This window comes from Melitaea cinxia, chromosome 19 (assembly GCF_905220565.1).
Source record: "Melitaea cinxia chromosome 19, ilMelCinx1.1, whole genome shotgun sequence".
Classification (NCBI taxonomy): domain Eukaryota; kingdom Metazoa; phylum Arthropoda; class Insecta; order Lepidoptera; family Nymphalidae; genus Melitaea; species Melitaea cinxia.
In genome coordinates this window covers 678,939-703,272 of record NC_059412.1, presented here as the reverse complement: position 1 = coordinate 703,272, position 24,334 = coordinate 678,939, and the positions used below count along the sequence as shown (strand labels likewise).

The 24,334-nt window shown below is 32.3% G+C and overlaps 1 protein-coding gene and 5 non-coding genes across 6 annotated transcripts in view; 3 read left to right on the top strand and 3 right to left on the bottom strand.

Annotated features, from left to right (window-relative positions):
• LOC123663033 (neurobeachin-like) overlaps positions 1–24,334 on the bottom strand; it is a 102,754-nt gene that overhangs the window by 53,286 nt on the left and 25,134 nt on the right. The window contains exons 4-5 of the mRNA XM_045597775.1: positions 9,858–9,958; positions 8,317–8,412 (exon numbers count right to left, since the gene is read on the bottom strand). Of these exons, the coding sequence (XP_045453731.1) occupies positions 8,317–8,412; positions 9,858–9,958 (197 nt within the window). The remainder of the gene's footprint in view (positions 1–8,316; positions 8,413–9,857; positions 9,959–24,334) is intronic.
• Positions 2,931–3,003, top strand: Trnaa-agc. The gene has a single exon. It is a non-coding gene; the product is annotated as a tRNA-Ala (tRNA).
• On the top strand, positions 5,057–5,129 carry Trnaa-agc. The gene has a single exon. It is a non-coding gene; the product is annotated as a tRNA-Ala (tRNA).
• Trnaa-agc lies at positions 14,261–14,333 on the bottom strand. Its single transcript has one exon. It is a non-coding gene; the product is annotated as a tRNA-Ala (tRNA).
• Trnaa-agc lies at positions 18,918–18,990 on the top strand. Its single transcript has one exon. It is a non-coding gene; the product is annotated as a tRNA-Ala (tRNA).
• On the bottom strand, positions 22,854–22,926 carry Trnaa-agc. Its single transcript has one exon. It is a non-coding gene; the product is annotated as a tRNA-Ala (tRNA).

Below are 24,334 nucleotides of genomic sequence, written 5' to 3'. Positions count from 1 at the left end.
CTTTTGTCAGGGGTGATAAATAAAACCCGAGAAAGCCGACGGCGAGACATCGTAGGCACAGCATCTGCGACGCCGCGCGCTGTTGAGAAACTTTAGTTTATTTATAACAACAGCCGCTAATACCCATCGTTACTCTTCATTTGGTCTGAGCCATCGGCGGGACGGCAGGTGGTTCCCCGAGGCGGACTTATTAAATTCTGAGACAATTCGATTCCGAACTTCCCTCGTTACAAACTCACTCGGCGTTCCTTCGGTTTCCCTGTTTTCATGTATTATAAGTTTATTACGAACTTCGCGGATAAGTTAAAGTTTGTCGTTCTTTAAATAAACGAATTAAAGAGACCGTGCGGGTTTTCGCAAAATTCAAATGAATATTAACGCTTTCTGTAATTACAAAGTTATGTGCCAACTTCCTAACTAATAAAAAAGTTTTGGCTTTTAGACGTCACTCAACGCTTTTATTAATTGATTTTATAGGATTTTTCAGTACTAGCTGTAAAATTTAGTTCAGTCATATTTGCACTGTACCTGTGGTGTCCGCCCATAAGTTTTACTAAAGTATACTGTTATGTGGGCCAGTGAAAGTAGTATTACACCAAGCATTTCAATTTTATAAATGTTCTTCCTTTCATTAATTTTTGCACGCGTGTTCAATGAGCAAGCAAAATACCAGACAGATATACAAACTTACAACATATAACAATGTACATAGTTAGAGTTTTAGGCCATCACAATAATGTTTTTGTATAAAATTGTAAAAAAAAAAAAACAAAACATCAAAAATCAACGACAAACTATGATATACAGTGAAATAACTAAATTACGCGAATTAGGTACCTAAATACTTTTAACAAATAAACAACAGTTATATCCAGTTACCTTTACAGCTCAAGTTACAGACAGCGCTAATACGTTTCGTACAAAATCCCTTAAACTTCAAAGGAACGGAACAGATTGAAATTTTGATACAACGCCGATTGGGCAACTTTGTTCGATTCGAAGCGAATTTAATTTCGATAGCTCCCATTCCGATCGTCGGAATTTCCTAATAATTCTTCCGTAATAGCACTTTTATGAAATAGTTAAGAGTGCCGGTTAGCATTTTGAGTTAAATGGCTTTATTCGGAGCTTCTAAATTTACGTGAATTTACGCGAATACCTTTCTTTTTACGATTACTTCCGTTTCGAATAAATTACAAAAGAATACACAGAGTTATCTGTTTGTAATTAAACCTTGTACCAATAGAAAACTTGAATGGCGGAACAAGGAAGATTAAGTTTTCAAAAAATAAAATAACGTTGACGTGTGTTTGAGGCTCGAGATTGCAACGACACGTACCTACATATTACAAAAAACAAATGATATTAAATAGGAATTTCGAAGCTTTATTAAATATAATATTTCGGGATTGGTTCACATACACAAATATGGTGTTACTACCGTGCATCTGTTGGCAAAAAACACATTACAAAAAACTTCACCCTAAAATATTTATACCCACATTAATTTTCCTTTTTTTTTGTATTTTTTTAATCCCTATTATTTCATTCCTACTGGTTACGGACATTCTGTTAATCAAAATAATAGGCCTTGATTTGGCCAACATTAAGTAAATTATCAAGCAATTTATATTATGTTAGAGTTTTTTTTTTGTAAACACAAGGTACGTACGTTTCCTAATCCATTTTCTTTAATTTCAACGGTTATTTCAAAAGCGGTAGAAGATGCAAGGATTAGTTTCTAATTCGTTCAGACGAAGCTCTCATATAAATACGATTGAACTTCACGGGCAGGCAAATCCGTTTAGTTATTGATTAGTTTAAGAATTTAAAATAAAATAATTGAACACGAGAATTCTCAGTCACTCAACCAGTGCCCACACCAAGATAACATTTTGTGGCATACACAAATGTTTGTCATCATGTCATTGTGTTGTAATAGTACTATAAATATTAATAATTATAAAATAAATCTTTATAATTATTAACAGCATAGGTATATTTCATGTGCACATATGCACTATATGTGCACATATAAAAATACGCATAACTATAAATATCTTACCACATTACACTAACGGTTTACAAAATGTTCTTATGCTTACACTAATATTGATAGCAAATAAATGATTCCAATGAGGATGGGGACGGGAAGCTTAAGTACGTCTGTCGACTAATGACGTTGTTATCTTACAAAGCGCTATGTCCACAGAGATTAATGATTGATTTATATATATATATATATATATATATATATATATAAATATATATTGTCGTTTTTATGATTAGGAGTCGTTTTATGGTAAGAAGACAATTAAGAATACTGTAGGTATGGAAATATTGTGCGCCTCACACTCAAGGGCATCCACTAGAATGTACGTATGCGTAGTTTGTACAATCACAAATGCCCAGATTAAGACAAACATTTACATGAAGTCTGTGACTGCGTCTGGAGCACAAAGTATGCTTGTAGTGGTTATTAAAATCGATTGTCACGTGACCTTCGTTTTAATGTCTATGTATCCGAACCCAATATGTTTAGCAAATTAACCATTAATAATAATTAATAAAATACTACACGAATTTTATGCGACAAATACGTTCAGTATTTTCGTCGAATACCCAATTAAACAAAACTATTAAAACAATAAAATTGGAAATAAATGATGGTCAGGAGACTCATCAGGCGGATAAGCACCCAAACAACAAACAAATGTTTATATATGAGTATAAATTATTTGAGCCGATTTAAAATCGAGCCCCCAACCTTCAACTTTATATTTAACAGAAATCTCACATCACTTCATAGGAAAAGTTGTTACGTGTTATAATAGAGTGAGGTAAAGAAATAAAGTAATAACATTAAGTAATTTTTGTAATATATGTAACACGGACGGGTGTGGTACATATTTTGCTGATTGAAATTCAACGGGGGCGTAGCTCAGATGGTAGAGCGCTCGCTTAGCATGCGAGAGGTACCGGGATCGATACCCGGCGCCTCCAATTTTTATTTTTAATATTAAATATAATTTTAATTTACTAATTTTATTGTTAAATTTATTATAACATAGTTTATTATCTATCGAACATTAAACTAGGAATAAAAATTAATCTAATATTTTATATATCTTTCGTTATCATCGCACACCTTATCAGTATACTTATTTATTACACTCAATAATCAACTTGCTGATTGTGACACGATTTTTTGGTATCGCAGGGGAACCCTTTCATTTCATTTCATAACATACTGTTTTTCTATGCGTTATAAATATACATCTTAGGACAGTCTTCAAGGAGCACGGAACGTAATTTATCATAATACATTCCATGAAGTGACAGCTGACTCGAATGTAATTTGCGCGACACTTAGAACTTGCGACGAAGTAAAACTTGTACGAGTACTTAGATTATGAATATTTTAAAGATGAACATCCGCTTATTGATGACTAGCTTCCGCACTCGGGGTCACTCGCGTAGACTTTGATTAATATGACAAGATAATATACACAGGCTGTTACGGGTTCGATCCCCAATCGTGACGAACATTTGTATTGGCTAGGCTATACAGATGTTTGCCGTGGTATGGACATTTGTGCATGTATTTTGTGTGTTTTCGGGACCCCGACACAGGAATAAATCTTACTGGGGGCCACTGAGTGTGAGATTTTTATTATAGTCTAAGATCCGAACTAGGCGTGATCTTCACCCAACTGATTAAATTAATGGATAACAATTTTGAATTAAATATAGGCTGGCCATGAATTTTTATTCAACTCTATCGCATTTGTTTTTCTAATATACGATAGTAAATAAGGATCGCCTATTACATAGGTAATATTATTGCTTTCACCTAAACTACACATATGTTACTACATAAAAAATCAAGTATATCTCTTACATATAAAATTAATCAGCGCTATTAGTATAGAAGATCAGACTCCAACCCCACTTCTGAAGGAGGCCTTGGATAACAAAAGACCTCTATCTAGCAGTAAGACGGATACAAAATGTTTCATTATATTTAAGTTAAGAATTTTGTGTAACTTTTAATTTGGTTTTTAATAGGTACATTCATTACCTATGATTCATAAATCCGTATGTTTACGGACTGAAACAATTTTTCGTAATTTCGTAAATAAAACACATTATTTCCTGTACTGCCATAATTTTGCCTTGTCACGTTACACGTTGTATAATACGTGTTTATTCCGAGTATGTGCTTTAAATACGGTGCAATTAATTCTTATCTCAAGACTACATAATTATATTATGTCTATTTAATCTTACAGATGTGTTATAAAACGATCTGGAAAATTAAGAAAGTCGAAAGATTCTGTCATAGATGTAACAAATATCATACAATATTTATGTCACCGTATCAACTCAAAACTTGTGTGTACTTAGAATATATCTATTAAAAGTTGTCATCGTTTCTGTTTGTTAAAAAACACATGAAATAAGTTATTTTGATCAACATTTTATAAGACGTCAGAAAATAAATTTTGGTATCGGTTCAAAACTGTTACGTTAGTGATACATCTATACAAATAATAAATAAAATTGGAGTGTCTGTTTGCCATAAAATAATCGCTTTTTACTAAATACATATCGATGTATAGACGGTACATATACCAAAATAACATTTTTTAGAATAGTTACCTGTATGTCTGTCTGTCTAATTGTTTCGACTAGTCTCTGAAACAGCTAGACTGATTTTGACGGGACTTTCACTGGCAGATAGCTAATGTAGTAAGGAGTAACTTAGACTACTTATATTTTAGAAATTTTATTTATTTTATAACTCTGCGAACTGAATAATAACGTTTTTGTTAAATTCTACGCGGACGAAGTCGCGGGCACAGCTAGTTACAAACTAAAAATATATCAATAGCACGGCGACATGTGTAATAAGTACACGGTTACGAAATAAAAAATATTCAGCTATTTCTTAATATAAAACAAAATATGAGCGTAACGAAATTAATAACAAGTACCTCTCGCTTGTGGGCGAGACGCTCGTATTGCTGCCAAGAATTTCATCAAACGTAACAACGGGGGCGTAGCTCAGATGGTAGAGCGCTCGCTTAGCATGCGAGAGGTACCGGGATCGATACCCGGCGCCTCCAGACAAATTTCTTTTGATTACATTTTCCATTTCAAAATATATTTATATTCATCTAACAAAGTTATTATTCAGAAGACGCCAATTTTTTTCTTAATAAACTGTTTTATACGAATGTTGGAGAATGTTATAATATTTTGACAAAACCAGAATCTATTTCGGCGAAGAAATTGTATAAATTGGGCGATAAAGTTCAATTAATAGTGTCTTAAGGTGTTATCATGTAATTGTATTAACATAAATGTATAATAACAGAGCGACATAGTCGCAGTAGCGGCAAAGCTCTTTAATACAGAAAAAAAAGTATTATAATTGAAGATCCTTTTCAAATATTTATTTTTCGTTAAACAAAAGACTGAAAAAAGCCACTGCATAGCACTCATGTATGTTTGCAATTAAGTACCTTCTAACAATGCCTATCAGAAACAACGAACGTTCATCGATACCGCAACCGCAGAGTGCGCTCCAAGAACAATGTATCAAAATCAAAAAAAAAAAAAAAACTATTTCAGTACAATACGGTAGCCACTAGAAATACAACGGTTCTCATTACTGAAAATAATAACGTAGGATATCAATTAGCTCTCCAATTAGTTTGGATGTATGTAGATCGATATGTTAAATCCGTTTCTGGGTCAATTAACCGCACGGTTCTATGCGTTTGACATGTGAGATTATTGTAATACACAGTAGGTTCTTTACCAGCTGTACGTGGCGTTTTTGTTATTATTAAAATCGTCTATTATATAACACCAGTACACTAGCTACAGTACGATTTTGAAGAAATTAAAATTATAAACATAATTTACACATAAGAAAGCTTTCTGAACTAAATTGATTTATTAATTCATTAAATTATAAGTTTTCTATAACACTCTGTATGGAATGAAAAATTAGACAAATTGGAAAATGCCAGGATACGTAATTTTGATTATCTCATTATGATCTCAACTTGAAGCGTTTAATTGATTTTAACACAGTAAAAGATCTGTCAGATTAGTTTTTTTTTAATCACGAGATTTAATATACAAATATATATATATATATATATATATATATATATATATATATATATTTTTACATGTGATATACATCCACGGGCTTATGAACCCATGTCCTTTTTTATTTTCAAAAATATGCAATTTTTTTATTTTTATTTTTTCTATTTCAAGGTAGGCGTTGCCCAGCAACATCGCTGTTCAAGTCAGACTATGTTTTTAATGTCTCCCAAAAGAGACGTGAGTCCACCGACCGGTTCTTAATCTAATGTATGGTACAATTTGTTTTTTTTATTATTATTATTATTATTATTTCCTTATATATAATACTATACTTATATCTAGCTTAATCATAATATTTTTTTTTACATGCGTCATAATCGTTTTCTTAAAAATATATTTTTTAATATTATCTATATTATTACCAACTTACTCCTCCCAAGCCCTCCTTACTTTAACTTACTCCCTCCCTCCAATATACAAACATTTAATACTATAACTGAATGCCACGAACAATGGATTCAAGAATAAAAACATTTATCGTTCATTTACTACGATATAAGCACAAGGAAAACACACCAAGGAGATGTGTAACGCATATTGAGTTAATTAACAACCGATTTCACCGAGATTAATTCATTTCCTATGTGGTCTCCGACGTTGCGGAGGCATTTCTAACGTCTCAATCATCACGCGAACACATAACATATTGTTCGTTGTGTATTTATTTATATATTATGACATTATATTTATGGCGAATAATTTCAAAATCAATATATTGTTCAAAATCTATAGCAACCCGACGAAGGACGAGGGAAGTGTCTGAAACTCACAGACCACACAAGTTTAAGACCAAAATAATATTGTGCTCAAATATCATGTTTATTTTGGTATGTTAGGTAGCCAAAAACTTCTGGGCAGAGTCAGGGTTAGATTTGCGAAAAAGCTTGTGATACGTCTAATATTCCCGTCCACTGTCGTAACCACTACCATATGAAACACTAACCATCAGGCAAACTGTACGCTTGCTTACTGCCTAGGTAGTATAAAAAACAATTGTCAACTATAATATTCGTAAGTGTAAAAAATTTAACATTTTGTTTTAGAGACAAGTGGGGAGATTCTAAATCAGATCGACAGCTGTCATCAAAGCCGGATCACGTATTGCAATAAAAGAAGTCTGTCGTACCGTCGTCTGTCTGTACGATTATACTGAAGTACAGAGACAGTGTGTTCAAAAAGTGGATTAGGTCAATGAAATTGCTTTTGTGTTTTATAATATCTCACTCGTATTATTAACTATAGCTACAAATATATTGTCAAAATCCCAAGGTTGGTTAGAAAATCCAGAGTCAAATATTTGTTTATTATTATGCTCTTATTATGCTCTTTCGTGCTACATCCTTCAACTTCTTTTAGTGTCATGTGAATGAAATGTGATGGAAATAGCATGAAATTTCTGGTATGTTACTAGTATGTAATATATGTATGCTATTATGGATTTCCAAATTAGGGCGTAACCGTACAGATTTGAATATATTAACATACTACGTACAGAAATAGAATGTATAGTAGTAATTGCTAAATTACTGTATTAACAACAAGAGGCAACAGATTTCAATTTACAGTTTACTGGAAGTTTATCTAGTCCATTTTCTAAAGATTGTCTGAAATACAGATGATTTTAGAGAAAATCTCATTTGCCGTTTTCTTATGCGTACAGCGGAAATTTTATTATTTTAACAAGAAACTTTCAACGGTATTTCCTGGTCGCAATGTTTCGACGGTAAAAAATTAAATTTCTTTTTTGGAAGAAAATCTTTTTAGCTCGGTAGGAGCGGGGCAACGTCGAAGAATAAAAAGACTCTTCAGACGAAATTTTAAAAGTTATTGTTTGTCTTTAGGCCACCAGTTCCTTTTGTAGCTTTATAAATTTCGTTTTACGATTAATTTTTGTTTTTATAAAATAATAACATAATGCCAGATTCAAACTATTTTTTTAATTTTACTTAATAGTGAATAGTTAAGGAAAATATTTCAATCATACGTCAAAACCTCTATTTTAAATTTTACTTAGTCCAAAATTACATGAAATACCGTCATTAAGATATCAAAGCACGTATATTTTAACTACAGCGTGTTATAAAAGTTGTTTCACATTCAGATTTTCGCTTCAGTAAATATTGAACTTACCGATCCCTTCCTGCCAGGGAAGCTGAAGAACACGTCGGGTCCGTTCCTGTGAGGCATCTGACGGAGCACGTTCAACAGCTTAGCGGAGTGCCTCGGCTGAAACAAAATTATCTTTATAATAATAATAATAATGATAATAAATATCTTATAACATACACACGGTCGTCTGTTCCTATAGTGAGCAACATAATGCTTGTTTTATAGGTAACAGCCGGCTGATATAGGTAAATATATATTTTTTTATAAATATATATAGAAATAATACATATATAAATATATAGATAGAAAGATTACACCCAGACCAGGCGGGAATCGAACCAGCAACCCGCGGAGCAGAAAGCAGGCAGAGCACTACAACTGCGCCATAGAGTTAGTCGTTATTTATACATCATTTATAATTTACAATAAAAACAAACGTTAAATGCTTTGTTCCTTAATTTACACAAATAAGATGCAATTTGTAAAAGTACAAATTTTAATTTAAACAAACAATCAAAATAAAAGTAAACAGTTTCGAAATTTAACAATATTTTGATGTACAGGCAAACAAATTATATTTAATAGATTTTAGTAAATAACACCGAGAGATAATAATAATAAAATATATGTACGGTTACTGCCCACCAATTTGCTTAATTGTGGGCCATCGTCGAACTACGAGGTTAATTGCAACTTTCTGTAAATGGCTGTGTTTACTATCAGCTAAATATACGCTCGTAGTATTCGATCGCCAATGACAAGAGACACCATTATTATATACTGCAGAATATTTGTTTTTATATGTATGCAGACTTTTCTAATATATTTATTTTATCAAGTAAAATATAGACGAAAACAGTTAATATTTTTTTGCACACTATAAGTAAAACAAAATTACAAATATTCCTAATTCCACTTTAGAGCATGTTTTTCGAGTTTTCGAGCCAAGTCGGAGATAAATTCCGCAACCTCCCCCGCATTGTACTTCTCACGTACCAAGGCATCATGAACCGGAGTAGATAGTAAAATGTGGCTTAATACGAAGGGATCCGGCTTAACGTACAATTAGTTAAACCGCGAGCACTTCTCAAATTTGCATCGTTATAGCCGGCGGTAATTAGCGTCAGGAATGTCTGTACTTTGTGTTTATGTTTGCTTAGTGGAGCTTGGCATTTTTCGTTTGTTATTTTACTTTTGTTTAACTTGTGTGGGGCTTTGTCAGACCCGAAACACACCACAAGGCAAACAACAAAATAAAAAGTAACACAGAATAATGTTTTCCTAATTTGAAAAAATACAACCACAGTTTAACCGAAAAAGTCAAAAGTTTTTGAGGGCTTTTGTAAACAACAAAAAAAACGAGTATGCTTTAGACCACAAGACTGGAGTAAAATTTACGAAACGTAACTCTCTCTTTCTATCTATTCTTTACTAACTTATATCTTCCTCTAACCATCCGCCTCGCCCGATCACACTTTTCGTCACGCTCTCGTCATACATTCACCATATTAACCCTTAAACAACTGTTGGGATAACATTTTTTGATTTATTATTTTACTCACCCATTTGCCGTTTACTGCTTTCATAGCATTAAACAACTGTTTAAGTTCTTTAACTGTTACGCTGTAACTGGCCAGGACTCCTAGCATTTCTATCAAGAGATCTGAAAAGAAAAAAAAACAATATTAGTTCATTTTAAACACAAATTATGAACATTCATTATTTATACGAGTATGTTATTTAAAATGAGATATTATCAACTATATAAACTAACAATAAAACAATATCAATACACACCTAACCGCAATGTGAATAGAGGATAAATTTGCATAATGATATCATCCTAGTTTCTATATCGTGCTAAATTATTCTGTAGAAAACCCGATACATCGCATTCGCTACTAAATTAGGCATTCCCAACTTTAATAAATCAAGTGAAACATTAATCGGAATACCAAATAACTGATGCTACGTCGTGGTAAATGGGGTGTAACCGACACATCTGAATATGTAAGGCTTACGATTAGTTACACTTGTTAAGGTTCTTCAAAACTTTACCGTGGATATATTGTTACTCGTAGATTTATTTGACCCTAAGATATGTACATACTAAGAAACTTTTTAGCAGAATACATTACTTTTTTTAATAATGGCTGCTAGAGCAGTTCCTTTTTAAATTTATTTTGATGAAAATGAGTTCTTAATATTAAAAAACGCCACGAAAATAAAGGTAACGAAAGCATTTTTTATTAAATGCATTAAAGGTACTGACAGACGTGCTCAAAAAAGCATGCTAATAAGCTTGCTTAAAATTAGCATGCTCTGCAAACTGTTCACATTTGCCAGAAATAAGCATGCTTGATTTAAAGCATACTCCTAAATAGGCATGCTCAAAGCAAACGTACGGACAGACGTGCTATTTGGCACCAGGCTCTCGGCCAAAATGGATGTACAAGTATATAGTGACAGTGCTATCCGTACAGAACTTAATAAAATAATGTTATTGCTTGCAACGGAATTGTGTAAGAACATTTTGGTGAAAAATAAAAAAACAAAAAATAGGAGAATTTGGGTTCGTAATTGGATAAACAGAAGACAATCACTGGGAGCAAGTAATCGATTGTTGGCAGAGATGCTTGCAGAGATGATGATTTTAATTAATTACATCAATTTTATTAATTTCATAAACAGTCGTCCGCCGCAGATCGAGACAAAATGGATAATAGCATGCTAATAAGCAAACATGTTCAGACGTGCTCGGAGCACGCCCCCCACCTACCCGCGCCTCAGGTAGCATGCTCGAAAATCAAACGTCGTTTGATTTTTGAGCACGCTCTAAATAAGCATGCTCATTACATTACACACGTGTTACTAATGAGCACTTGCTCAATAAAAGCATGCTTTCGTGCTAGTAATGAGCACGTCTGTCCGTACCTTAAAATGAACAAAAAATCAAAACCAGACAGCCCACGCATCGCTCGATTTCAGTACCAGGGCACCAGGAGTAATGAAGGTATTATTGGAGAACAATTGCAGATATCTGACATTTTGTTCTGACGTTATTACGTCGGCGGCGGAGTTGGCGCGCAAGTGCATTTTCTGCACTTTCACATTCAAATTTTATTACGTTTAATCGAGTCATGACTCATTAACATAAAAATATAAACATGCAACATTCAACACCAGAATGTAAATGAACTCGGTGAAATAAGCGTTGCGAAATATTAAAGTAAAATATAAATGAAAGAAAATTAATAAGAATAAAAAAAAAATCTTTAGATGTATTCAACGGGCTCATTAACTGAATCAACATTGTCTTTTCTTTGAGACTTAATTACGTTTGCAGCAGTCAGGAGGTCGAAAAAAAACCGAATAATTTATAATTATTTATTAATACTAAATTAATACAATTATTCTTGAGAATAACGACTACTTTATTCGAAGTGGGAATAAAGAGTGATCGAAATAATTATACAATAATTAAAGTTAAAAATTAGAACAATGGGGCATTGAAAGGCTAATACGGAGAACTGGGCCAATATGGGAAACTCAAGAACTCAAACGTGCACAGCTGAAGTGGCAATGGGCAGGACACATAGCTCGACGAACCGATGGCCGATGGGGCGAAAAGGCTCTCGAGTGGCGACCGCGTACCGGGCGCCGCAGCGTTGGCAGGCCCCCTACGAGGTGGACCGACGATCTGGTCAGGGTCGCGGAAAGCTGCTGGATGCGTGCTGCGCAGAACCGATCGTCGTGGAAAGCTTTAGGGGAGGCTTATGCCCAGCAGTGGGCGTCCGTGAGCTGATGATGATGATGGGAAACTCATGAGGCGATCGCCTGGGAACATTCCATCTGTTCGGTACGTCAGCATATTCGTGGGACCGTGGTTCCGTAACTACTTGCTTTTAATCTTGCTTGTTCTCTATCTTTGATTTCTAAATGACTAGCCCGTTGACGCAGTTTGTAAGTACCTTGCTTTCTGCTCCGAGAATTGTGGGTTCGATTTCCACTCCGAGTATGGGTGTAATATATCGGTTATAGTCGGCTGTTATCTATAACACAAGCATTGAGTTGCGTACTTTAGGAACAGACGACCGTGTGTATATTGCGTAGATGTTTATTTATTTATTTTATTATTTATCAGTAACATTAAGAATTACTTATAGATTTTTATGACTCGGTCTTTGTTGTAAAACGCAAAGAAGGTTCAAAAATATTTTTTTTATTTGCAAGAAAGCATTATTTTACAGAAATTAAAATCAACTAAATTAAAACAATTGAAAGGCACAGTGTAGTGTGATGAATATTTAACGCGTTCGAGCATTAGGTGTATAATACGAAATGAAATGAAAACGCAAGAGCAACCGACACGGCCGTCGTCTAATGGCTTCCACATTGTATCCCGGACTTACCCCGCGGCCACGACTAATCCCAGTAAATCGCAAAACAGACCGGGACCGGGATTGGGCCGTATTCGCCAAGTAAAATACACCGGTATTACAACACGACTAACAGATACAACTGGGTATCAGTTAAGTCTATGCTTAAGAGAATTACAAGTAGGTTGGTTTACCCATACGTTTATATTACGAGTTAATTAGCCTTAATTTACTTATTTACAAACTATCTTTACAAGTTGAGTCTCTAATAAATTTCGCAATCACTTATCTTAGGATATTTATACTGAGTGCAAGAGTGAGTTGTTTGTAACACAATGTAGGATTTTAGAAATATTTTTTTCTTAAAAAACAAACTACCAAATAGTATACGAAATACTAATTTATGCTGGAAAACCCTGAACTAAATTACTACGAGAAAAGGACGTTAGGTGTTAAGAAATCAACACCGTAAGATGTCTTTGGGCCCACATTATGCATTATATACATAAACGGATAGATTCTATAGTTAGCTATCTTGTAAAATAAAAATATACACGTTTCACTTTAAAAAAACATTAAACAAATGTAATAAAAAAATAATAATAAACAACATCTACTGATCCTAACCTACGAGTTATTAAATTCGTAATCACCGGAACTGAGGAGCAAATAGAACCGAATTAAATAAAGCCTCGTCTAATTTGTACACGTATAATACAATTTTTAATTTAATATGAAACATGCGCATATATAAAACATGTACACATACTCTCATTGTCTACATGTCAGGCGCTGCGAACAATAGGCGCAAACGAAGTTATTCTGTTGACAAAGTCCTGACTGCGCGCTGTTTGTTTACTATTGTTTAAAATTAAACACTTCATATAACTGAAAAATTAATTATACTATTGATATTTATGAGGCTTCTCATTTTATAATTAAGGCTAGGAGTCTGTTTACTGTCGAGTTTATTGTATGATATGAATTAACATGGCACTTGCGCTTTCACAAATACAGGAACTTTTACATTAATTAGTAAAAGCTTAAAGCGATAAAAATTACCTATAAATGAACTTAACCAACTAAAACGTTACCATTTAAAATAATGCAACAGTCAAACTAGATTCTACTACTAATGGATGCTAGTACACCGTTCAGAGGTGAAAAAAAAATCGCCACCAGTGTAAGAATAAAACACAATTACTGCCAGCGCTCAATAACTATGTGGAAATCACACCGTAGTGGTGGTATATATATTTTACTACTTACACACTAATATTTTAAAATCATAGGACATTAGGAAATAGAAAACAAAGTAGACAAAAATGGAGAGGTCAAAATTTAAAAAAGTAATACTGTGTTAGAACTCCATAGTAGGCTCTCATGCAAAGCCGAGAGAGCGCTCTAAGTAAAATCTAACTGTCTTTCGTATTATACCGATAAAGAAATTATTTAGTACATAATAATAAACACATTGGTTGAGAAATACGCCAGCATCGCCTATTAAAATATTAGTGCAAATGTAAAGTCACGTACGTGGGTTCGCTTTTTATTTTTAAATTATGTTTAATATTAAAAATATAGTTTGGAGGCGCCGGGTATCGATCCCGGTACCTCTCGCATGCTAAGCGAGCGCTCTACCATCTGAGCTACGCCCCCGTTGTTACAATTCTCGAATATTCCGATACGATTTCGCGTCAAAGCCTTCGAAACTTGTGCCGTCGACCGCGATTACGTGAAGTTATATACGAAACAATTTACAAAGACAGTATTGTTACATAGGTGAGTGAACATATGTACCTATAGTAGTTTCGATTTATCCATTGTCTTTAATCTTTCTATACTCGCGTGTTGCTTTGTGAGACCGTCGAAACATTTTCGTGTTTCCTTCCCTTATTGCGAAGGTTAAGCTTTCTTTTTGCTATATGTTTGTTGTAATAAAAATTCCGGTGTGTACGGTACACATACGTTTGTAGCACATATATGATGATAAAGTAAATGATGCCAAAATGCCTCCAAAGATATTGCGAATACATGAATATGTTTTGAAGAGTTAAATTTTATGATGCATAAAAATTTCACTTTTAGAGTTCTTGCGTCTTGTGACATTTTTATAAGTTACTAGTTGTCGTCCAGTGGTCGAAATTCAACAACAAAACAAAAACCGAAAAATGATTAAAATAACGAATCTATTTTAAAAAGTTTCGATTTGACTACAGACTTTAACAATAAACAATATATGTATCTGTGTATTTTTTTTTTTTGTTATCATATTATTATTATGTGTTTATGTAGATATTTGTGTACGTGTACATGTATGTAGCTATGTAGGTGTATTTGTATGTATATGTGTGTGTATGAATATGTATAATATATACTTATGTTTATGTCTGATAGTACATATTTTGCGCCCCTATCTCCTGTTTACTAACAACAATCTATTCTAGTCCCCTGCCCAAAGGTTGCCTAGAAGAAATCGCTGCTTTAGTGAAAAGGCCGCCTGTTGCAACTAATGGAAATTTATCATTTTTGTATACTTAATTAAATTTATGTTACATTTTGTGTTGGTGTGCAATAAAGTGGAAATATATAAATAAATAAAATAAGTATATGCGTATGTGTGTCAAATACATAGTTGTGTGTGTAATGTTTTTTTTTTTATTGATTAAATGTATTTTTAGGCGTAATTAAAAAAAATAGCATTCTGCACTCCTCTGTATAAATTAATATGAAATATATATAAGAGAATATGAAATTTAGCACGCTTAGTGCGAACTTTCATATTCCTCAGAAAAAAGGGGTACAAAGTTTTTTCTTCATGTATTCATATATTTTATAAAATTTTACATTATAATTAGCGTTAAAATAGTCACGTTATTTTGAAAAATATTTTTTTTCAGAAGATTACAAAGATACAACTCTTGCTTTGAATTTAGTCAGTAATCAATTCTTTAAATTTAGTAGTAACATAAATGGAACACTGTTGCAATTCTTGGCGATAACGGAGGTCGACTACAACAAGAGTACCTTTCTAGATTTTATATAGATTATACTCGTATATCAAAAGGCTAAGCTGTCATAAAACGCTATAGTGATTGTTCAAGTCGTAGTCACTATTAAATTACAGTATATAATTGTTTGTACGTCTGGAATATAGAATAAAATTTTGTTATAACGGTTACTGTGTGTGTTTTTTTTTTACATTTAGCTATTTTGGTTGACATCTAGTAATACAGTTATTAACAATTTTTTTGTAGATTTTGTTTGTTCACATCTGAATTAAAATTAACCAACGTCATCTTAAACTATTTCTTGTAAACTTTAAGCTCGGACAAAACGATGTACGTACGATTGTAGAAAACAATTGAAAACACTCAACTAAACAATTATCTCTCACTTGAAATCTATAGTTATTCATTCACAATAGACAATTTTAACTACATTGAATACGTTATCACACTAATCACTTATATGCCACTTATCGAGCAGGAACGCTAGCCGCACTATAATTAAGCAATAACTTTTATAGGACAACGATCCCGCCAATACATGACAAAGATAGCGACTGATCAATCAGATAATTAGTATTAACTATTCGGAAGATAGTGTCTCCTTTATGCTCACTTTTATGCTCTTCCAGTACTTCATCAAATAATAATCAGAATGAGAACGATACATTCTTATAAAATTATTAAAAGCTCACATTTAAGTAATAACAGTATTTATTGTCTAACTACCCTGGAAAACAGATAACATAGATAGTGACTGACTAATCGTAAATTAATAGGTATTAACCATTCGGTAGATGGCGTCACCATCTTGGTACTGTTCCGGTATTAAACAAATAAACTATAAGAGTAATTATTAATTAATTAATTATTTTATTTAATTAATAATTAATTTATTTATTAATTATTTAATTTAATTAATTAATTATCAATACAAAATCCAATATTTTATTAAGTGTTAGAATTACAAATTTAAATGCTAACACGATTGTATTCCCGACATTCCTGTGAAACTTTCCCAGAATTACTAAGGAAACAAGAAGACCTTAGAGGTCGCGATGTGAATTCTTAGACTACATAAAAAACAACATCTGTTCTATTTTTATTGAGCAACCAAGTCGAGAGAGAAGTTTAAAAATACCCTAAAGGTTTTACCGAGTACCAGGACAACATAACGATCGTAATGCTTTAAGGCCAGTTAAGATCTCGACTACGTTTATTTCAGACAAGGTCCATGCAATGAAATAACACTAATAAACATAATAAAACAACAAAATATAAGAAATCAAAATACATATATACATATAATTTTACAAATTAAATAAAATATATATCTAATGTCAATAATTAATTGACAATGTTATGTCAAACAATGAAATTAAATAATTAATTAAAAGAAACAAATATCGTTAACATTTTTCTTAAAAATATTTAATAATTTATTATTAATAATGTAATAAATCCAAACAGCACAAAACCTTTGTCATTGGTGGTTAATTAATTAAATAAAAATACATTTTAGTAATTAAATCCAAACAAAAACAAAAAACTCCTGTACAAAAAAATAGTTCTAAAATATTTCCGAATTCGAAGATTTCGATCGATTTAGATCTTAGTAAATTTTCTTGTCTTAAAACGTGACTTAACCTATAAGAGTAGAATTAGAAATTAATGTCACCTACTAATAATTTCAGGAAGGCCACGTGATTCTTGAAAACTCGGTACATAAATTTAAGAGGAGTGTTGGTGGAGGTCGACGAATTAACGGTACTTGTTATTATTCGCTACGTGTCCTACAATAATTAGGAATACTTTAGGTTTCTTTTGGAAATTTTGAGACTTTATTTCCAGAATTTTGTTACCTAAGCCTTGTAACCGAGACCGCAATAATAAAAGTTAAACCCTATTGCCAATAGTGCAATAAGTGTATATATTAAAATATAAAATAATTAATAGGTACTTATATATTTTCAAATGCCCTCAATAAACCCACCACTTAGTCTGACAGACAATTTTCTCAATCTATCACATTTTTACTAGCAAGAAATATGAGCAAGTCAAAAAATGATAACTAAAAGTATATTATTGAAAGCTCCAATGTAACAATGATAACAAATCGTACCTCTGAGTATTGAATGAAAGCATAATATTTTAAAAGGCCCTAAGGGAAAACTGTTTTTGCTAATCGAATGAAGGATAATGTTGTGTCGAATAAAACGAGAAACGTTTTACTTCGGGCCACTTATTGTATAATAAATTATTATTTGCTAGTATATACATTAGACATCTAAATAATATATTAGATTTTACCTTATAATTGATACGTTATACAAGCATACAAGCGTTTTTGGGCCTAGTTACCATAAAAACCACTTCTTAATTGTACCAAATATTAGATATTTTTTTATAGTTTACTGTTTTAAAATAACTGTAATAAAAATAGCATTAAATTTACAAAAACTCATTATTTTTATTAGATACGCTAACCCTTTTTGTCAACTAGATATTAAAGTTTTCAGTCGTTATGCTCCCAGGACTACCAGGGTATTATAGGTCTATAACAGACTATTTAAGAAGTGCCAGCGGACCTTTTCATATTTAAAATCATTTATTTATGTTGCTCAGTTGTGCCCTTTAAACGCAAAACTTCAATTATATCAAAAATAATCTTAATGTTTTACATATTGATTTTTTTTTAAACTTAATAATTAATTATTTACTAAACAAAGTTGCTTCCCTCTATCAATATTGTATAGTTAGAATTATTTTTCGACTGTAAACATAAATTTAATTTAAGAAGATAAAATGGATCGTAAATATTTTTTTTTTCAATTGTAGCGTGAAATAATACTTCGTAAAAATTACTTGTCGACAGAAATATAGAATACAGAACATAATTATTTTCTAAGGTACTCCCTATTCTTAAAACATTAGGCTGTTAACAGAGCAGACATATAATTTACATGTAACTATCTATTAATTGTCGCTTTAAATTCTATGAAAATTTTAAATTCAATGAACAGTAATGCGATCAGAAGCCAACTAAAAACTCGACTAATTTATCATTGAGAACAGTGCGTAAAACCTGTTATTGTTGCAAATGTTTAATCTATATTAGTGACCAAGTGAAAGGCCGACATTACTTCAATGACTTTATTACACGTGACACGCTGTTATGTAATAATTTGACGCACACAATTTTATATGTACGATTTTTTTGATAAAAGCATTAACAGGGGGCGTAGCTCAGATGGTAGAGCGCTCGCTTAGCATGCGAGAGGTACCGGGATCGATACCCGGCGCCTCCAATTATCTTTTTATTTTAGTTATAATTTTTTTGTATGTTTGAAAAAATTTGTCAATAGTTTTAGTATATTTGTAATTATTACTTAACTCAAAAGGCTCTTAAAATCGATCCAATAACAACCGAAGTAGTTAGGAAGATTGAATTTAAAGATTACGACGTATGAGTATGATTATCAAGCTGCAGATGTACAAAAAATAATATTCAAGATGAAACAAAATATTTTTCATCGTCTTTCGAACTTCGCGTCAGATATCAAAGGAAGCAAATCACGAATAGTCATATTGTACAGTTAGGACACATACGTCATTTACGTACGTTCGTTTGAACGAGAATATAAGCAGAAAATAAAAAAGTTAAACTTGAAAAACTCTTTGTTCTTCACTGTCAATGGATTGCTTGGCATATTCATATATTATTCTAAAAAAATAATAATAATAGAGATACTACTTTAAGTTTTAAAAAAATATTTTTACGTACAATACATTCGGATTAGTTTTTTGTACAACAGAGAAAATACAATATTTTGGTGATTAAGTCAGGATAAAATCTATTATCGAACGCTTACGCAGACTAAACGAGATACTTAAAAATAATACCGAGAACTATAAATATCTTATTTTCTTTTTCATAAAATAGTCGTTTATTTGGAAAGCTATTTTCTACATCTCAGTTTGATATTGATGTTGATAAATATATTAGTTACCCCGGGTCCAAAATCCATTAAAGCCGAATCGTCCCTTTTTATATAATTGAAGTCGATGATGTAAGAGACAGAGACATTTAAGTATCACCATATGAACAAGTACTTAGTTCAACTTTATGATAACCAACTCCAAACAAACTCACGAATTTCGATCTGCGAAAAATTATTAAATATATGGCTTCTGAATTCTGTTTTATAAGTTAATGCATACTTCGACTACCGGAGACTTCGATTTAGTACACTTCGTATTTAGTAGATTTAGTACGCTTCGTATTTGGTACATTACTTGCGAGCAACGTGACAGATGATGGTGATAGATGTAGTAATAAGAAAACTATTTGGGTTTTAATTCAGAACCATTCTTAACAACGTCTTTTCAGTTTATTCCGTAGATAAATATGCTTAACGTTTATTGTTTGACTACTTGTACCCGCGACTTCGTCCGCGTGGAATTTAACAAAAAAAATGTTTATTTCGCAGGGTTATAAAATAAATAATTTCTAACATAACAGTAACCGAAGTTACTCCTTACTACACAACAAACATACAGACAGACAAAAATTGTAAACAATGTTATTTTGGTATATGTACCGTGTATACATCCATGTGCATTTAGTAAAAAGCGGTTATTTTAATATAACAAACAGACACTCCAATTTGATTCATTTGTATAGATTGGTGACAAGAATAAGCCTATATCAGGATATAGTAAAGTAACTAGCAAAATAAATACACGATTCCTATTCATATAATCAAATCAAATCTACCGAAATTGAAGATTTATACCGCGTACGGAAAGTGGCTTCTAACTACCGACATAAAGGCGGTGACAGTATTATACAATGCGTAAGGAGCCCATTAAAAATGAATGCAGTCATTTGAACCCCACGTGGGGATAAATATAATCACGTTGAAGAGGGAGCTGAACATGTTTCTTACATTTCTCTATATGAAGCTGTATTTACAAACATTAAAACTAACATTATTTACTTTGCATAGTATAGGGAACAGCAATAGCTTAGATATAAGAAGGAACTAGCTGTCATTACATACATTTTTAAAATACGTTTAAAGTGAAATTAAGAAATGCAATCGTCCTGCAACAGACAAATATTGGGGCCAGCAGATGGCCTAAGTAGCGCAACAAGCAAAGCAGTTTTGAGAGAACAATGGTAATCTGAGACGTCACAAGGGGTTGCTACGTATGTGGCTAATATATTTGCAAACAACTTAGATGGTAATCTGGTGCATTGGAGGATTCATGTTAGACTGAAGTTTTTTTTTTTCTTCAATTCAGCTTGTAATATCCCACTGCTGGGTCTCTTTCTCCATGTAGGAGAAGGATCAGAGCTTAATTCACCACGCTTCTCCACTGCGGGTTGGTATGTAATCAAAGTAGTAGTAACGACTTCCAAGAACAGTGTATAGTTATGTAATGTGGCAATAATCAAACTCTAACGAAGCTGGAACCGGAGAGCTCATTTAAAGCTAAAAATAAAATGAAAACATCATAATTAAAATACAAAGTATAGACCTGTATTTTATTTTTATTTAACGAGCTAGCATTATGAGAGCTCGTAATAAAATAAAAACATTCGCTGAAAAAAAGTATATCCACGTATTTTATTTCAAGTTGCATTTCATACTGCAGATAACGTTCCAGTGTGTACTTATATATATGAATCATTTTATTAAATAATTTTTAACTATAAATTTGTCTCACATTTAAAACGCTTATAATATTTTCACATATAATTTAAGACACAATTTTTATCATTACTTAACATAGGCACTGCAAATGCAGGTTATTTGCATATGAATTATATTCCTAAGTCGATTTATTAACAACATGTTTAAAATATGAGTTTTTTCTTACTTGCTTTAAACTTTATAATAGGTAATATGTTAGCATAAAATCTTCTCTAAATAACTATTTATAAATTATACGTTCTTCTTGTGTACACCTAGTCAATGCGAAGTTATCTTGACGCAATCTCATACATTAAAGGCCCGGCAACAATAATTCATTACATATTTTATAGCCGCTGTAACTCATTACAAAATTTTACGCAGCCAACTTAACGCGACGAACGCAAACAAAAAGCAATTTGTTACATAACAAACATTCAACTTAATTTCAACTTTGTTCGTATGTACGTATCGCAAAAAACATCACACCTTTCGGCCTATCTCAGTCCAGAGGTAAACATATACCTGCCAAATGTCTTGCCAAACATCCCGGTTTTCCGCAATCCCCATAAAAACACCTAAACAAAAAAAAAAAAAACAATTTAAGAATTAATTTGTACGCTATGTGGTCAGAGTTTGCCGAAATTTCATACCATTAACAACGTTCATGCACAGGAAAAAAGCGCACGGACGGTGGCGCAGGCGTGGCGAACTCTCGCTGAAACGTTTTCAGAAACCCTTTATTAATGTGCTTCCAAACGTACTAAATTAAATTCAATGTTACGCATCAGCGTATACAGTTGGCAACAAGATTATCTTTATTAAAACATCTAAAACACATCATTCAGAATTTCAGCTGTGTTGACACGTACTCCTAGGATACAGTACTGTTAAATTGGACATTTGAATCTCCTGCATAATGTTATTCTTTATGGGCTGTTGGTGTATTGGCAAATTTACTAATAGCTATTATCAGAAGGTAAAGTTGGCTTTAAGAGTCTTTTTCACCTCAACTAACAAACTACAACTTTTGGGTGCACAGATACTAACACAAATAAAGAGAAGATCGATGGTTAAATAAAAAAAATATATCACGCTAATTGTTGGGTACCGAAATACATTGGATACCTTTATCAGCAATAGCCGAAACAGGCCCAAAAATAATGATTATAATTGGTTTAGTGAATGCTAAATTTCATTACTATCCGATTACGTTAAAATTCACATTGAATATTATATTCGTTTCCTATTAAATTCAAACAACACAGAAAGCAACGCGATTACAACGCACGGCCGAGCGCTCCCGGCGAGAACAACGCGAACGGTTAAATAATAAAACAGCCAGCAGGGACATGGGGGCTTTCGCTTTGATCACACACGGGATATGCTTAACAAGCAATCCCTTTCAGGTTTTCGATAAAATATTAAGAATACTGAAAATCTTTATAAAAAATATATATGCAAAAAGTATTTGGAGGCGCCGGGTATCGATCCCGGTACCTCTCGCATGCTAAGCGAGCGCTCTACCATCTGAGCTACGCCCCCTCTTACTTAACGATGTTAATAACTCGTATACATTTCTTGAGATTGTTACGTTCACTTGAACGAACTGTAAGGCCTCATAAAATATTTTTATATTTATCACGTGCTTATCAATCAGATAATATAATACATATGTTCTTATGTATAGAAAACTCTGACATAATATTAGTTTGTAAACAGATTTAATTGACAATTTACTTTATAACCTAAACAGTAGTATTTATTATTAGTATTTTATTAATTAGAACCAAGCCTTAGATAACATATTTCAAATTTGAAAGTCATCCATCTCGTATTTGTATGAACTATATTATTTAACTTTCGAGTACCGATACCAATGTTTGCTTTATGAACGTAATGCTATTATCATTCTTGCTGAGTTTCTTTTATTCGTTTACTTATTTTTATTTTCGTTTTCGTCCGATGTAACCTAACATACTTACATCATCATGTTATTACAGCAATATTTTATACAGACTAGGGGACGTAGCTCAGATGGTAGAGCGCTCACTTGGTATGCGAGAGGTACGGGGATCGATATCCGGCGCCTCCAAAATATATTTTTAATTATTATTTTATGAATAAAATATATTTTATACCAATGTAATTTTAAAACAAAATATTTTATACAGTATATAAACCAAAGTCGATTTGTCGATTCAGATTTTCTTTTACTGTAAGCATTTTTTATTGCAACATTGTGCATGACACGATAACATGTATATGAGATCTACTAAAACGACAACATAAAATAAATATGTCTTATTCACTACAAGTGTCCTGTATAAAAATTTCCATGAATAAACTTATTCATAAACGAGTTTGTCATGTTTTAGAGGAAAATCGTTTGATAGTCTTAGCATTTAGTAAATTAAAAAAGTTATTTGACAAGCACTAATAAAAATCATTTATCAAAAAGAATGTGTCAAACTTGTTTGATATTGTAAGCTATTATGTTATGAAAACGTGAAGTTTGTCAAATAAATTTCATCGCTAAGGACCTCTTAAAATATAAAGAAATCCTCTTTGATTCTTCTACAATCCTGGTATTCGTGAGAATCGTTCTTCCAAAACCGGGCACGATTTAAAATCAACCTTTTTATCCTCGACTCAAAAAATGAACGGGGACAGCTGTTGCACATTTAATTCACTTAGAGCATCTCTTTACGTTTTTAGATTCCTAGTATACGTGAGAGAGATTTTTGGATGGCTTTGAAGTTTTATTTTATGGAATTGAATTAAAAAACTTAACAGGGGAAAAAGATGACGGGTTGTTAAATACATCCTACTAGATTTATATACAATTTTAACATACGGTGCATACGTTGGTACATCTTGATCTTCTATGTTTTCCTGGTATTTGTGAGAAAAAGTTAACCCTTTTCATTTACCCTTTTAGTTTGAAAAAAAA